Here is an 18,155-nt window from a genome sequence, read left to right on the forward strand (position 1 = left end):
ATCATATCCAATACATCCACTCTTGAAGTTGATGCTTCTAAAATATCTTTGTTGCTGCCAACGTATTTTTTCCTCCCGTGTACTCTACTGCGCGTGATAATTAGATCTGCGTACAACGTCTTCTCTATAAACATATTAATGGAGATTAGAACTTCTGCTTACTCCCATACATTGTAGCATCTGTAATAATGTTATGGATTCCTCTGTTGTACCGCTTAGAGTGCAAGGGTGTCGCTCCGGGAATTACGGGTCAGCCGTTAACCAGTCTTACCATCACAAGGTACGACGTGCTGCTCAGGGCGTAGCGAAATCACAGATTGAACGTAGCGGTGTCGTTTGGTAAGGGCTCGAGGTCCTCCAATTAATATAGACCAGCGTTCGTGGTGTAAGAAGTTTTATTGTCACTTACGAGTACTCGATGTGTTACAATCTTACGACATCTCGCAGTAACGGAAATTCTCACAGTAGTTGTGTGTCTTCTTGACTTTTCGAAACGTCTTAAGATGCTTACGTTTTTATATATACAAATTAGGCCGAATTAATGCGTAATTGCATTAATTTTAAAATAAAGTATGTCGTTTGAAATCAAAAGTAGGTGACTTGATTTGTGAAACTTTAACTGCTGATCTGCAGAGAATCTGCAGACGTAGATTTTGGGTATGACCTATTTGAGTCATAACACCTCATTGAATACGCAGGCAGCAATATAATGCCACTAATTCGACAACAATTTAGCCACTTGGAATAATTTTCGGGTTGATTTTCCAGATCAATTGGTTATAACTTCCATTATTGTTTTGCGTAAACTCGTCAACACATCTGTGTAGTAAAGTATCTTTACTAAGATCTTTATAAAATAATATTATTGTCTTGCAGCACAATAATTTCCTTCTGTGTTTTGAATTTTTTTGCAGATGCACTAAAGTTTTCCTCACTGCGCTTCGTCATTTTCGGAAGATTAAATACAACCTTCCTTTTACGTGATCTTGATTTTCGGAAACTATCTGATTTTTGTGATTCTCTCGAACCCTTTCTACGATCCATAATTCAGAAGAAAATTAAGCGGTCTATGTAGCTCGACATTACATTGCCAGCGTCTTCAGGTGTGTTCGTGTTGGTGCTTGTGTTCATTGGTCAAAAAGTTTGTTGAATTTGCTGTTACAATATGTCTTACAAGATTTTGTATTTACAAGTATATATATAACACAAGATATTTGCGTTTTTTGTGCAGCTGCCGCGTTAGATTGCTAGGAGTGCTTCGATAGACGTATACTCAAAATCGTATATCTCCATGAAAATACAGCGGATCAACTTGAAATTTTCAGGAACATATTTCTAACATTGTATACTTTAAGAAAATGTGATTTTTGAAAAATCGAGATTTTTTGAAATTTCTAACTGACTACAGGGTGCGGCAGAGAAACTTACTTTTTTTAAAGGTTAATAAAAACGAAACTATTGCAGATATCAGTATAATTCTTTTTTCCCCTTACAGATCACCTCATCAAATTTTTTTTCATGCACTTTTGAAAATTACATCTATCAAATGACGGCCGCCGTTGTCTATGCACTGATTGAGTCGATTTCTGAAGTTTCGCGTCACTCTCTGAAGCATGTCCACCGATATTTCGGCGATGGCGTTCCGAATGTTTGTCTTCAGGTGAGCTAGGGTCTGTGGTCGATCGTTGTAAACGATAGACTTCAAATAACCCCATAGGAAGAAGTCGCATGGAGCCAAATCTGGAGAGCGCGCCGGCCAAGGGAGATCGCCTCTGAGAGAGATGAGGCGGTCAGGGAAGTGTTCCCTCAACAATTCCATCGAGGCCCCTGCTGTGTGGGCCGTGGCTTCGTCTTGTTGAAACCACACATCCCCGACGTCCATTTCTTCCAGATGTGGAAGGAAAAATTCTTCGATCATCTCCCTGTATCGAGTTGCATTCACCGTGACAGCGCGCTCGTTTTCCTCAAAAAAATAAGGATCAATGATCCCGACCGACGAAATTGCGCACCAAACGGTAACACGTTCACAATGGAGAGGGATTTGGTGAAGTTCATGTGGATTTTCAGCACTCCAGTAGCGCATGTTCTGTTTGTGGACACAGCCGGAAAGATGAAAGTGACCCTCGTCGCTGAAGAACGTTACCGCGTCGTGGGGAAGGCTTTCAAGGAGAACTTCACATGCAGTTTGGCGGGTCACGAAATCGCGGTCAGTCAACTCCTGCACAACAGTCAGTTTGTACGGATGAAATTGAAGTTCGTTGTGAAGGATTCGTCTCACAGTTCGGTCCGAAAGCCTCAGAGCAGCCGCATGTTTGCAGAACGGCGGGGGGACTGCAAAAATGACTGTCTCACTCTCTCAACATTTTCCGGAGTCCTGGCCGTTCTTACTGCTCCTAACCTGCGTTTAATGACGCTACCAGACTCCTGAAATGCGGTAACCCACGAAAGAATCGAATTCCGGCCGGGGATTGGACTGCGAGGAGGAATAATGAAGCGCGCTCGAAAGGCACGTTGAGTGGCGACAATGGAGCGGCCATTACCAAAGTATGCCTCGACGGCGAACGCGCGATGCTCTCTCGTCCAAAGCATGATCGAGATTGGCTGTGGGGGGAACAAAAATTGAGGACCTATCCTCTCGGACGCATCCCCTCCTAACTCCCTACCTTCACCCTTTGCCGTTTGGCGCGTTTTTCAAAAAAGTAAGTTTCTGTGCCGCACTGTATATTCTCAGTTATAAGGTAAAGGTATGATAAAACATAAATTGACGAAATATGAAAGATAGTAATGTAGAAAGTAAGTTGAACATACTTTTATTCGTTTAAATAGCATTTTATTAACTTAAAATATTTCGAATTATATAAAGCATCCAAAATTTTAATTCATAAAATCTTTTTAATGACGGTTTCAAGCAGGAAAAATTGTGTTTTGTATTTACTGTTATCTTATCCCCAAGTATAAGAGGAATATTCAATTGCAACTTTTATACATATAAGAATATTACAAATTATAATCCATATTATCCACATATGACTTTCAGGGAACACTTAAACCGTACCGGGATTAAAACCGTATATCATTTGTACGGTTTTACAGTAAACATCGAATTAGCTATTAGTATACCAAATATTACAAAGAGCATGTTTTATGACCTAGATTTTGTATAATCTTTACCAATCGACTTTGGCATGAACATGTTCATTTCTGCAGATAATTGCGCGACTGTTTATTACACGCTTTCGCACAGTCAACATGCCCAACGCACGTTCTATTAAAAAACTATAAATAAAGTGGTCTTTCCTTTTGCAGCATCTTCTTCCTTCAAATTACCTTATATTTATATACAGAGTATTCCAGAATAAAAGCTTATTCTTAAAATGACGTATTCCTGACATAATTCTAAGACAATTTTTCCTTTGCCAAAGTTCTATGCGTAGCTTAGTTTTCTAATTATAAACGAAAATAGTGAGCGAATTACGGATTGCGTACGGAAAGTAAACAGGGGCGCAACGCACTATTTGACGCGAGAGCTGAGTTAGTTTTTCAAAATATTCCCTGCGTTTGGTTTTCTAATCCCATTTTTGAGGAGTTACAGTATCATGCGTATCAATTTAGTTTTAGAGCCTCTTTGGGGAGCAGAGGTTCACTTATGTTTTTGCATTTGGTAGTAATTTGCATTCTTACTCCTTAGAGTTTGTCAATACTCGAGAAGGTCTACAGTTTAATGTCGAATTCGAACGGCGAAAAATCGCGTATATGGAGCACAGGTGAGATCGAATTTGGATTCATAGATCATGAATCAATCGCACTAAGCGGCGAACTACTCGGCATCCTGGGGAGCTGAGTTTCGATCAGCTGCTTGCTACGCGTGACATGATACGCGCACGCACATTTCCTCCCTCTCCCTCTCTCTCCTACCTTGTAGAGATGTCTTCATTCCACAGTTGAGCTAAAAAAAGGCAGGATTATTTCGTGACCTTGAATTCCGAGAATCTCGTAAATCCACACCAAATAATAAGTTTTTGTTTTTCACATCAATTGTATCACGATCATATTTATACAAATTTTTGTTTTTTTCATTAATTGTATCACTTATAATGTTTCATACACACTTGATTGATTTACAAACGAATTTATCAATTTGTCATTATTATAATAATTTGCCACTATCGATTAATTACTGTGTGACTAAAAATTAAATCCAAGAAAGAAATTGCATACAGCAATTAATAGTCAGAAGTTTTTCTTTTGTAATATTGTAAATTGTATCGCGTGTCAATACGTTCACGGATTTATCCACGCACTTATAGATAGAAGATAGAAGAAACTTTTTACAAATGAATCTATTGACTCATTACTATTAATCACTGCCGATTAATCATTTAGCAATTGAAAAATATTACAAAAAAGAAAACATTGCACACAAGTCACAGTAATCACAAAATCAAATTCCATCACAAATCAATACGGATTGATTTACACAAGCACTTGAACGACAAAATGAAGAATTTCTGACTTTGTTCTAAGTTTACTAACTTTTCTAAGTTTACTAATTTTGTTACTAACTTATTAATCACAATCAAATACTACCGATTAATTATTCAATGAGTTGAAATTACTTGAGCGCATTATACATATGTTACTCGACAGATTCGATGTAAACAAGTCAATAGGTTAGGTTGGTATGAGTTGGTTATTAGTAAGAAGGATAAATAATGCTTACTGCATGGCGTTATGATCGCGAATGGAACACCCTGTATATAAATATATATAAACATATATATACATTCGTAAACATAATTATATATAATTATATATGAAATATGTCCATATATATTCATACATCCTTCTTTCTTTTGTAAAATGATTTTTTCTAAAACAATGTGAAAATTATTCTTGCAATTATTTATATTTTCTAATTATTATTATTTTTTGATAATAAAACAATAATTTCACAAAAGAAAGAAGGATGTTTGGATATGTATGGTATATTTCATATACAATTATATATAATTTTAATTATGTTAATAATTTCCTAATAATAATTAATATGGTATTTATTGCATTGGTAATATCCTTTTACTTATTCCATATTGATTATTGGCACTGTCATGGTTCATTTAATTTTTTATTTAATAATATTTAATTTGAGACAGAAATTATGAAGGTTAAAAAAAACTGAGATGTGCATTATAAAGTATGTCAGACAAGGAAAGATTGAGTGTACCAACTTCTCGAAATATGTTTCGCGTTTCACAGTTAGTAGTCCTTGACTCTCACACGACATCCATAGACACAGAGAGTGGAGATTTAGAGAGAGAGAGAGACCGTCCAACTGCACACATCGGGTGCGTTCGAGGAGACACTATTCGCGATATGGACGCAAACGTTACCAACGCTGTTCGTGAAGCTTGCTAACGCTATCTCACCAATAGCATGATAGCGTTAGCAAGCTTCACGAACGATCCTAATGTAGCTTAATCCAAGTATCCATTGGTAGCTTAATCCAAGTATTTGTTAACTAAGCTAGGAAAAAGAAATTTATTTGTTATCGATCTTCATTTGTTTATTAATATTTAACGAAAGAAGATGAAATGGAAATAAAATTATACATTAGTGTTTGTTAACTAAACTAGGAAATGATAATGCCAAAATTTATTTGACTTAGACTTTCATTTATTTCTAACTTAATGTTTAATAAATGGACATTGGATGGAAACGAAATTATTCACTAATATTTATTAACTAATGACAGTAAGAACTGTAAGAAATAGATAATCTCACACCGTGACTGATGCGCCACTTGCGCTATTCGACGCTACTTCATCTCAGACTCGTTACCATCTCGACCCTTAACGACGGCTATTTATAGAAATGACAGTCGACTTTTGTTCCGATCATAGTAGTGATAAGATCGCTGTACTGATTGATCTATTTTCTTTATTGTAAATCAATTAAAGAATTAAACCAGACTTATTCGATAAATCTTTGTCCACTTAATTAAATAATTAGAAGAATACTAATCGTTGCCCTTCAATAGAAATACTTCTGCAAACGCTCGCAAATCAAAGCATCTTTCAGCTTAGAAGTAGGATAATACTAGTTTATGGTCTTGCGATCTGCTTCTGGAGTTGTTTATGGAGTATTCGAGTCCGACGCTTTTATATCAGTTGTCAGACAGTCTTGACCTTGAATAAATTAACCATTAAACGAATTCATGAAGAAGCATTCAATAAAAGATCAGTTATCAGTCAATATCTTATTTTTGAGACGACGGATTAGATTCCTTTCGCCTTTTGCATTGATTTACTCTTTACAATTATGGGGGACGCTTTTAGACGATCTTTCCATTGAGGAACTAAAAAATGAAGCACGCAGCTTTGGGCTTGTGTCTGCCATTTCTCGGGATTTGTTGATTGGTCAAATTATATCGCATTTGGAACGAAATGATTCTCTTGCTGATTTTGATCATTTGCTAATAAATCTTCCTCTAACTCTGCACAGATGTCTTTGATTTAACAATCTTGTACTTCGGGTTCTTATCCTCCTGCTTCTGATTCTTCAATGCATCAAATGTTTGATTTCTTCTCGGAACTATTGAAGCAATAGAGCGAGATGATGCAGTAGGTGACTCAGCTAGTTTCGTCAAACCGTATTATCAATGCAGATCTCAGGGAACAGTATCTTCTCCTGATACTTCTGGAGCTGCAAAGACCATAGGCCTTATTCACTGTTCCTGTGGCTCAGGCTATTTGCTTACCTCACAACTTCCCTTATTTTCTGGATTGGAAGATGAGAATGTTGAAATATGGATTGAAAAGATAGAACGTGTTTCCCGTATTCACGCAGCCTTCAACCAGGTAATACTTTTGACAACCTGTAGCAAGTTGAATAAAATCGCAAAAGACTGGTTAGATCCCAACTCAAATATCGTTAATGATTGATTCAATTTAAAATAAATCATTTCTCGAAAATTTAGAAGAGATATTCCTTATCATGTAACTTTTCAAAAGGTAGAAAATCGTAGATGTAATTTTACTAAAGAGTCTTTTCAGGAATACGTCATGCAGAAATTGGAACTGATGCAAAACCTTCGATTGCCTGAAAACGAAAGCATAAATTTCTCAATCTCAGAGATTGGAAATGCCTCAATTAGAGTTTCGATTTCAATGATTCAAGTTAAATCTTTGGATCAATTTTTATAAAAAATGCATGTACTAACTGTAGCCTATAGGGATACTTCCAAAAATCTACCTTCTCTTCCTTTTAAGACAAACAGGGATAAAGAAAATATAAAAAATGAAGCGGTTATTCCTGGAAAGCTAGATTTTTACCTGATTCTTTCTAGGATTTATTCTGTGTCTACTGCCGGATGAAAGGATACGCTCGAGACAACTGTGCTCATCTGAAAAGAAAAGAACAGAACAGACCTGTTTCCTCTTCTACTCAATCCTCTTTGATCGCTTTAATCGGTTTCAACATCTGCGACAATGTTAAGATGACATTTATGAATGACGTAAGTTGTTCATTATACCATTCATACCGGTATCTTTTATTCGTCCTTCTGAATCTTTACAAGATTCATTGACATTCCTTTCTTTCAGTTGAAAATGCCTTCTCGAATGCCTTTTAAAACTTTAAATAAAAGTATAATAAAAATTCGTGGAGAATTTACCTTAGATTTTCAGCTTGCTATCTTCCGGAATAGAACTTTTAAAGTTTCTTTTCTTGTCTTGAAAGACGACGAACTTTTCGTAGATCTAATCCTTGGTCGCGATTTCCTACAAATGTATAAAATCGTTATTATTTGTGAAACTTTTGGGAATGAGAGATTAAAGATTCAATTATTTTTTGAGATAGTTTCTTTAAATGATAAAGAAGTACTTAATATTAATATATTTACCGATACCGATGAATCAACATTCGAATCTGATTTCGGATCTTCAATCGATGAAAAACTTAAATTTTTATCTATAAAACAGAAAATACTCATGCTGATTACTTCAATCGAAGATGGTCATGCAGTTACTGTATCTCTCAAAGATAATACGATTCATGCATACTCATTTAGGTGTTTTGCTTGGGCTGAAAGAAATCAGATTCGAGAGATCTCTTGAAAAGAGAAATAATTAAGCCTAGTTTTCATCTTATTGCACTGGAGTGGTACCTCTAATGAAAAAAATAGATGCGATTATGTATAGATTTACCTTTAAATGAACGTGTTGTTAAACAAAAATACCTCTTTTCTTTCATCGAAGAGTGCCTTACTCACCTTGGCAACGAAATAGTTTTTTTGTTACTCGATCTTAAAGACAGTTTCCACCAAATAGATATACATTCGGATCATATAGAGTATTTTGCTTTTGCGACTCTTAATGATCAATTTGAATATACAAAACTTCCTTTCGGTTACTGTGAGGTTCTAGCTGAATTTCAGAAAAGGATGATTCAAATTTTCCAACTTTTAATTCGAGAGGATAAAGTCCTTATTTATATAGACGATATTTTGATTCCACCTGTTACTGTCGAGGAAAACTTATTTAATTTGAAAGAAGTACTTTTATTGTTTAAATGTTATAGATTTAAGTTGAACTATAAAAAGTGTCATTTTCTTAAATAAAAAATTGAATATCTAGGCTTGTACGAAATTGTCTTTTGTTGAAGGCTGTTGTCCACCACATCATCTCGCAGTACGATTATGTCACGAGGTATGGTCGAAGAATCGTCTATTCTTTTTGATTAAGTTAAGTTAGTTTCTTTCTTAATCGTATGCACTTTCTTAATCGCACGGAGGCACTTTATTCGCTGAATCAAAAGAAACATCACGGTTACAATGGCGGCTATGTTTTTCGTTCTGTTGATTGAGATCTGAATTTTTCTGACGCCGGTCGATAACGGCGCCGCACCGCCACGCGTGGGGAATCAATCTATGAGCGCTGCAAAACACGCCTGAAATAGTCCATAAGTATAGGAAAATCGCGTGATAACACAAATAACTAAATTGATTCGTACATATCGAACAACGCCGCCCTCTTGAAAAGGTAACTTTTAATGATGAACTAAAGCGTCATAGCAAGTGGTAAATTCTTCGCTGGAAATGTGCAATGGTGAGCTTGTAGCGCTTGCTAAACTTAATCTACTTAATCTAGTAATAAACATTGCCGAAATGATTACAGCATATACTTATATAACTAAACAGGAAGAAATAACAAAATGACGCAAAAAAAAGAAAAAGAAAATTAGTAGTTATCACGATCAATATATATAAGTCATAGTAGTTATCATTGTCGGAATGTGAGTTCTCTGATTCTAACAGCAGTACGGCAAGCTTAGACAGTGGTCTCACAAAGAAGCCTTAGGCGGTTTTTGCTGTGGCGGTACATTGTCCGCGCCCGGATGAATTTTCTGGATGCATAGCATTCATTGTAATGGAGTTAGGTTTTGCTGTTTTATCAAAACAAGTTGATTGGGCTGTAGCTGAAGGCTTCTATTTCCCTTCATTTCATTCGCTCCTGCAGAGAATGGAAGTATTTCGTGTTCCCACTTCGCCAGAAATGTTGTCTCATTTATTTAATTCGTTGCTAACGAATCAGGCGATTCTCATTTACGTCGCTCACACCTCTGCAAGGAAAAACTGTTCAGTGGTTCGTCAATCAAAAAATGATCCGGTGTAGGATAGTCTAGATCATTAGGATCCGTACTTAGCGGAATAATCGGTTACGAATTGAATATTCTCTCGATTTCGCTCGCTGTTGAAAGTGCTGTTTGCAATTCTTCAAATGTTAGATGTGACTAACACATGATGAAGCTCCATGAAATGGATTGTTCATGTAAGAATTGTTGTATATCTGATTTCGCTCGCTGATTATAATAAAAATTATACAGTTTTTTTATTTGATTTCAGGCGTCCTCGAAAGAGGTTCCATTGTCCGAATACATTTTAGAGGGTTTCCCTCTACGCGATATGAATTGTTTGAACGTCGCGATGAATGCGTCCGACGTTAAATCGCTGACAAGCTCTATATGCACAGCTCTTGTTGTAAAATAAAGATATACACATAGAGTTGTAATGCGAGACACGTTGGAGTATCTCGCATTTCGTCTTTTGTTTTCTCTGATCGAAACGAGATCGGCGTAATCAATTCCGCAGTGTGTAAATGGTCTTGAAGCGGTAACCGACCCGCCGTAATAAGCTCATGATGGCTTCAGAATGACGCGGTTATGCAGTCCTGAATTACCTTGCGCATAGCGGAGCGCAACGATAGTAGCGAAAACTGCTTCCTGATACTTGTCATAGTGGCCTGTACTCCCGCATGTAAATTGCGGACGTGTTTTTGTTCTATGAGTCGAATGAAAATATATGGTTACGCGGAAGCACTATGGCATGACGCGCATCATTTTGTAGATTTGAGTTGCCTAATCTACCACCGACTCGTATGAGCCTCGACTTATCTATAAACGGTGCTGGCGAAAGTAGGTTACTGGTGGTGACAATCTCCCTTCCGTAATGCTTCGTAATCTCTTGTAAATGACTGCTTCTGTACAATCTTACATATATGATATTTAATGCATACGATGCCTCTGTAGAAGTTATGAAGATTGATGGAATGCTTGGACGATGCCTTTTCGAAGAATGCAAAGAATAGGCCATGGTTTATACGATTCTATTGACACAGAACATATACCAAAGAGAAGCGCAAGCTCTGTGTTGAGTGATGGAAACAGAGAATGATCGTCGCGCCTCAGTGGACTGGCAGAGAATTAATAAATCCTATAAATATATATGTATGTGTTACAGCATGCAACACACTTACACATTCCCAGATAGAGAGGGGGGAGAAAAGAAGGGAGAGGGGGAGGGAGGGGGAGAGGGGGAGCGAGATGAATAAATAAATGAATGAATGAATGAATGAATGAATATATAAAAAATATATATAATAATATAGCTCAATAAAAATAAATCAATTATAAAATAGAAGGGCTACGAGCCAAACAATAATTTTTAATATTCAATAAATAAACATGTTTCGACAACGATTGTGTCATTATCAATGTACACATAAAAATAAATTAAGTTTGAACAAGTGACATCATTTTATCGGTTGAGTAAAATTATTACAAAAGAAGTAAGAAATTAACATGATTTGCTTTCTCTTAGACGATCCCTCTTATAAATATTTGTCGCCAAACATGGTACGTAATTGAGTCACATATAATATTGTAGTCATTTGGGAAGTTGCAGATATTAATCAAATACTGAGATCTGTTAATAGGATTACAATAACACAATAACTTAATAACTTAATAAAATCACAGAAAGAACTAAAATCTGTATATAGTCATAAAATGGTCACAATTAAATTATAACAATTACTGATATATGAAAGATTAACAATGCATATCATTATAAAACGGTCTCAATCGAATTAATAAATATACACAAATTATAATAACGTATATCTTAATTTAAATCATAAGTACTGTTTAGCTTCATTGGTGTCAATTAATAAATAGTCGCAGTTAAAATTGTATCGCCAATTAATAAAATATAAATAGGCAACATGAGAAAGAATTCTAAGATAAACGTTCACTGTTTAAAGACGTTATAACTTGACATGACGAAGAAGAGAGAAGAAAAGTGTATGTGAGATGAGAAAGGTGGGCGGGGAGGGGGGGGGTAAAGTTGAGGAGGGGACAACAGTCGTTGACTGCGACTATTTATTAATTGACACCAATGGAGGTAAACATGACTTAGATTAAGGTATATATTGTAATTTGTGTATATTTTTGTCAAAACTCGATTGAGATCATTTTATGATGATATGCATTGTTATTATCTTTCGTATATCAGTAATTGTTATAATTTAATTGACTATTTTACTACATACAGAGTTTATATTTAAAACTAAAAATATAAATATATTTGTCTTTCCCTATCATTTACTGACTATTTGAATTATATCTTAAATATTTAGGATATATTCCATTTTTTATTTTAAATATCCAAACTCAAACATTATACTCAATCCTTTCTTTAACTGACATAAACCTCAAGTATGTCCTTTATTCTCGTTCTTATATTATCAGAATAATTCTCATTCTCTAATTTTGCAGCTTTTGTAAATGATCCAAGTTTGCTTTATTTAATCCCACTATAATCGATGAGCAATAATCCAACACTAATGCCACAGTCGATTTATAAACAATACATCTCATCATCGCCGATAAGTTTGCATCTCTTCTCATTACACCTAATTTTGTTCCTATCTTTTTACTCGTATAGTTTATATGTTTCGAAAAATTTAAATTTTCATCAATGATTACCCTCAGGTATTTAATTTTATTTATTACTTCTAAATACACATCATGTATTTTAATTTTAATATTTTCTAATGCCAATTTTTTCCTCACTCTATCATAATTTTAGTCTTATTAATATTCAACTGTAATTTATTTATCTGCAGCCACTCTTTAACACTTTTTATTTGCTCATTTAGCTGATCATTAATTGCAAGACTCAAATATCCTGTGATATAACTTACTGTATCGTCAGCAAATAATCTCAATTCACAATCTTTATTAATGATCATATTCATGTCATTTATATATAACAAGAACAACAACGGACCCAAAATCGATCCTTGTGATATCCCTATTACAACTTCAGCTGATTCAAAGAAAACTCTATTTTCTCTGAAGGGAGAGAGGGAAGGAGGAAGGGAGAGGGGAGAGCAGCATTTATTATGCGCTCTGAGACAAGTCCCCTTAAGCGCAGAGACTAGAATGATACAAAGAATCAGTTTATAATGTTTATATATAGAGAGAATCGTATTACTTAATAAGCAAAATATAAAAAAAAAAGAAAAAAAATGTTAACACCTATCATTAAAAATGTAAGATTAACGTGAATAAAAAACACATATGCAGAGAAATAGAAGATGCCAATAGTTACAACTCTAACTAGAAAATCAATAAGCATGCCAACCGTTTTAACTTACTTAGAACATTAATAAGCAAGTAGAAAATAAGTCATCACAAAAGAAAATACTTAATATAATAAAAAAAATTCAATACTTTACAGATGCTTCTATGATTTCGAGAGTAAATGCACATAAAACTTCTGCTTAAAAACATTTACCGAACACGATGAGCGCAAGTCCGGTGGGAGACTGTTCCACAAACTTGTTGCAGTTGAACGAAAAGATCGCTTATATAAAATTCGGTATGATACTGTGGTAGGATCAACAGATTACTCTGGTCTGTCTGCTTGTTATTTGTTACGAACGAAGTCAGTGAGAAGTCCGCTGTTTTCCTTAAAATATTATAGGAGACAGCAGACGAAGTACTATCTTCTGACATCGATCTTCAATCAGCGTGCATGCTTATAATAAGGCGTGATGTGACTCTTCTTACGCCATAAATAAGTCTTAGGCAAGCATTAATGGCTCTACCAAGCCTGACCTCCTGTTCTACTATCCGTGAATGCAGCACAGCAATAGCCCAAGTGAGGGAGGATCAGAGCAATAGCCAGTTTAAGCCTAAGTAGCATCAAGTGCTTACACAATTTAAGTTGGCAATTTAAGTATAGCTCCACTTTTATTTTCTTTGTCATTTTATTCACTTGTCTCTCCCACGATAAATTGCTAGCCACTACCGTTCCCAAATATTTGACTTCCTTAATAAACTGAACTGGAGTCTCGGCAACTATGACACTGATAGTGTGTTTAAATTAATAGAATTAACATAGCGTGAGATATCTATAATAGCTTGCGTTTTAGCCTCATTCAATAGAAGCCCAATCAACTATTGAAACTACTCTCCGTTTATTTTTTCTAATATTTTCACTAGCCTGCCCGGCTCACAATCCATATAAATAATCAAGTCATCTGCATAAAAATTGTATTTGCAATTTTTTAAATTATTCCTGAAGTCCGAAAGATACAGACTAAAAAGTGTAGGCTCAAGAACAGAACCCTGTGGGACTCCAACAATAATGCTGATCAGGGCGGACACAGTGCCATTCACTCTATCCCTAACAATGTGTCCTATCTGTAAGATATGATATAACCCATGTTAGCACCGAGTAAGATAGACTCATACCCATTTGTGTATCAAGATCTCGTGGCACCCTGTCAAATGCTTTTGAAAAGTCGAACAGGACGCAAACAGTCATCTTCCTCTGATCCGTTGCCTGTCGTATATCGTCAAGTGTTCCAATTAGACATGTTGAGTAAAATGAACTCTCCTGTAAGTAGCGGATCAAGCAAGTCCGACCTCTCAAAGAAAGAGTAAAGTTGTTCACATGCAATTTTCTCCAAGACTAGACACACCACTGCAGACTTCCACAGGAAAAATTCCATGCATCAAACAGTGATTAAAAATATATTCAAGTATAAGTAGAATATATGACGCTACAAGTTTCAGCAATCCACGTGAGACTTCATCAGATCTAACCGAACCAACTCTACAAATGTCTATAGGTGTAGCATAATTCCAGTAAAATTTTTGATCGTCATCAAATTCTGTTTCCATTATTAAATCAATTCTATTGGCGCTATGACCTGTATGAGCAAAAAATTCATTAAGTTCATTCATTTTGTGCCGAAGCTGAGAACCGCTACTTTTGACCTTGTTACGTCACGTTGCTGTTGAAATTTTCTCCGTTTTTTGAGTCAATGCATTTAAACAATTTACCCGGGGATCGGAGATCAAGTTGTGCGGTTAAGAATGTTCATTGGGAAGTATTGGATAATTATTATTCGGAAGAATAATCTTGAACTTGGTGCCAAAAAGATTACGAAGCTTATAGGCGAATCTATGTAGATCTATGTGGATGCTTTCCGAATGTCGTTGTAATTAGGAAACGTGAGATTGATCTCCAATTTCTTGAGAGTATATACATGTTCGCGGGTTGAATCTGCCGGTTTGTTTTGATCTAATAACTGCGCTAATTTTTGAAAATAAGGGAAAGGATCGTGATTTGAAAAGAGAGCTGATTTTATTTGAAATCTTAATCTCTTCTTTCGCTGTCTTCGTCCACCTTTAGTAGGCATAGAGATAATACAAAAAAATTATCAATGTTTCGAAGAACTGCCGTAAAACGAGGGCTACGCTATTAGCAGCGACAGTCGCAACAGCCCCCCTACTCATGTATACGTATTTGTATGTAATTGACTGGGACGCAGAGATTTAGGTTTTAGCCAATTCAATTCATTTATTTTCGTTTAATAAGAAAAATAGAATGCGAAAAGAAAAATATACGAGTATGTTACTAACGAAGCGCGAGGATATTTCTCACCTTGATCTAATTAATTTCCGATTATACTGGATAGGTTTCTACATCTGCTTTTCGAATGAATTGAATGAATTGTTTTTGTTTTTGGCAGTTCCTTTTGAAAATAAATGTGGGAATGATCCTTTCAGGACCAATTAATACTTCTCAAGGTTTGGTAGAACCTATACTCGCGCTTGTTTTCTTAAGATTAGGCAGCAAGGCTTCGCGTAAACCCTACTCCCCACTTTACAAGTTTAATCTTAATAGGTAATAATTGAGAGTTTTAATAATTTATAATAAAAATTCGATCTTCCTTAATTAACATCCTTATGCGAGGCGAATCTACTACATTCTGAATCATATATCTAAAATTGGTTTAATTTTATTGGAAGAAGAAAAAAAAGAAGAAAAAGGTATTCCTCCCATTCGGGAAGATTTATATTTTGCTGTTAATTGCTTAATTGCTAAACGCTAATATAATATACATTATATCACTAATATAATGTTAATATATGCTTTCATTTATTATCTCATAGAAAGACTTCTTTGAGAGAGATCATGGGATATTCTTAGACATTTTTTAGGATAGATATGAGTAACATAGGATGCATAATAATCATGATTTTGATTGGTTGAACGTTCTAGACATCGAACCGTATATCCAAAAACGTTTAATATCTGAACTGGTATATATTAAGATACAAAACAATGGTTAAATTTACAATCTGACGCTGAATTTTTACATCTTTCATATGTATCAATACTTAATAATTTACATGACTAACTGTTATTTCGGATCTTTATCTTTATAATTATATAACTCTTAGTCATTTTGTTATAAAATCACTGTTCGATTGTTTTGCTTAAGGGGGTCTCCTACATTAGAGGTTAAAAAAATTCGATTTTTTTTTCATAAATCGATAGTACTCTTCAAGAATATGTCCCTAAAATTTTAGAACGAAATTCGAAGTCCTTCGGTATAAATTCAGTCCTTATATGGATATACAGGTTGCATATACAGGGTATATGTACATTGAAAACTTTAAACGCTTTTTTCTCGAAATCATTTTTTGCATTTTCTGTAATTTGTGTACACGATTGAGGAAAAAGTATTTGTCCGATCGACTTCTTTTAGAGCTCTTTAACTAATAATTAATTATCCTAAATAAATTTAAAAAATTAAATAAAAATTAACATTAACAATTTTTTTGCATAAACAAACGGCTGCCTAGTGAAAATCATAATTTTTTTCTTTAAAGTCGCACATAATTGTAATTTATATAGAGTTAAAAAAATTTGTTTAGGACGATATTCTATTCAAATTAAAAATCTTTTTTGATAAAGTAAAGTGAAGGACTCTTATAATAAAAAATAAAGTTAATGTATCGACAGGATATTATTAACACAATAAGAGTTAAATAAGTATCAAAAAATTAAAAAGTTACATATATTAAAGGAAAAAAAAAATTATTTTACACTTTACAAATATTCAAATTAAAAATCTTCTCATTACAAAAATTTGCATAACATGTTTCGGCTACGAGATTGAGCCATCCTCAAATGCATGAAAAATTACTAATTCTTTGGAGAATAACGTAAGTTGCAGTAAAAATTATAAGAAAATAGTCAGAAGATCTTGAGAGGCCGATTTTCTGATCATTTTCGCTTATCATTTTTATTTATATTATTCTTCAAAGAATTGGTAGAAGTAATTTTTATATCTGAGGATAGCTTAATCTCGTAGCCGAAACATATGATGCGAATTTTTGTAATGTGAATTTTTGTAATAGGAAGATTTTAATTTGAATATTCGTAAAGTGTAAAATAATTGTTTTTTTTATATGTAACTTTTTAATTTTAATTTGATACTTATTTGATACTTATTTGACTCTTGCCCTGTCGACATTAACTTTGCTTTTTTGATTTTTTGGTTCAGGGAAGAATTACAGTCGCTAGGATGTACACAAAATTGTTATGTCGTGGCGAACTAAATGTTTATGTTTTTATTATTTATTTTTTTTTCACATCAAAATTTGTACATGCTCCACAATAATTATATTAGAATATGCAAAAAGTTTGAAATTGATAAACATAAATCTTTCTTATGAAAAAAAATTATGAAAAATCACATTGTTTTTGGCTTCCTAATGTAAGAGACCCTTTTTTTTTTATATCGGAAGGGAAATGCCTAACGCATACCCCTCGGGGAAGAGCCCGGGGTTATGTGGGGCTTGCACCCACTAAAATCCTTCCGGGTGTCCTGAACGGGCCATAGCTGAGGGGCTTCCAGGAACGCGTGCAGCATACTTCTGGGAGCCCCCCTGGCCGGTCGGCTGTTGCCGAGTCGATCCCGCCCGGGAGATTTCGTCGGAGAAACGACGCGTGGCACGGACTCCTGTGGAACGCCGCACGACGTGTCCCTCCGCTGCTGGAATCCCTGTTTGTCATGGAACTCCAGCTGCCTGTTCCGGAAGTAGTCCTCTACAATGGCCATCAAGTAAGGGGGCAGGAGGTGGTGTTCTCTCATTGCCCCCACTACCTGGCCCCATGGCACACTGTTGAAGACGTTGGCGATGTCGAGAGACATCACCAACGCCACCTCCCCGCCCGCGGTCATCTGCTCCGAGAGGGCATGGACCTGTCTAATGGCATCTACCGTGGATAACCCCTCTCGGAAGCCGTATTGAACGCGGGACAGATTAGGACCATCCCAGGATAGGTGCCGGACGATGCGGGCGGCGATGATGCGCTCTAACAATTTTTCCGCATCGTCCAGCAGGCATATAGGCCTGTACGCGGAGGCACTCTCCGCCGGCCTGTCCTTCTTGCGTAGAAGGACAAACCGAGTCCTCTTCCACGATCTGGGAAAGCTTTCCTCTTTGAG

At 35.5% G+C, this 18,155-nt stretch overlaps 1 protein-coding gene and 1 pseudogene across 10 annotated transcripts in view; both read left to right on the forward strand.

Annotated features, from left to right (window-relative positions):
* Window positions 1–18,155, forward strand: part of LOC105147649 (uncharacterized) — a 118,396-nt gene that overhangs the window by 59,820 nt on the left and 40,421 nt on the right. Inside the window, exon 13 of one of the 10 annotated variants that reach the window (XM_087416410.1) lies at window positions 915–938. The exons of 8 other annotated variants lie outside the window; for them this stretch is intronic. In XM_087416410.1, the coding sequence (XP_087272536.1) occupies window positions 915–923 (9 nt within the window). In that variant the 3' untranslated portion in view covers window positions 924–938. Of the gene's footprint in view, window positions 193–914; window positions 939–18,155 lie in introns of those variants that run through there. One more of the 10 variants, XM_087416408.1, reaches the window with a different exon arrangement.
* Window positions 6,582–9,236, forward strand: LOC147906522 (uncharacterized; annotated as a pseudogene).

The sequence above is a fragment of the Acromyrmex echinatior genome, unplaced genomic scaffold (genome assembly GCF_024713525.1).
Source record: "Acromyrmex echinatior isolate Ae372 unplaced genomic scaffold, ASM2471352v2 Scaffold22, whole genome shotgun sequence".
NCBI lineage: Eukaryota > Metazoa > Arthropoda > Insecta > Hymenoptera > Formicidae > Acromyrmex > Acromyrmex echinatior.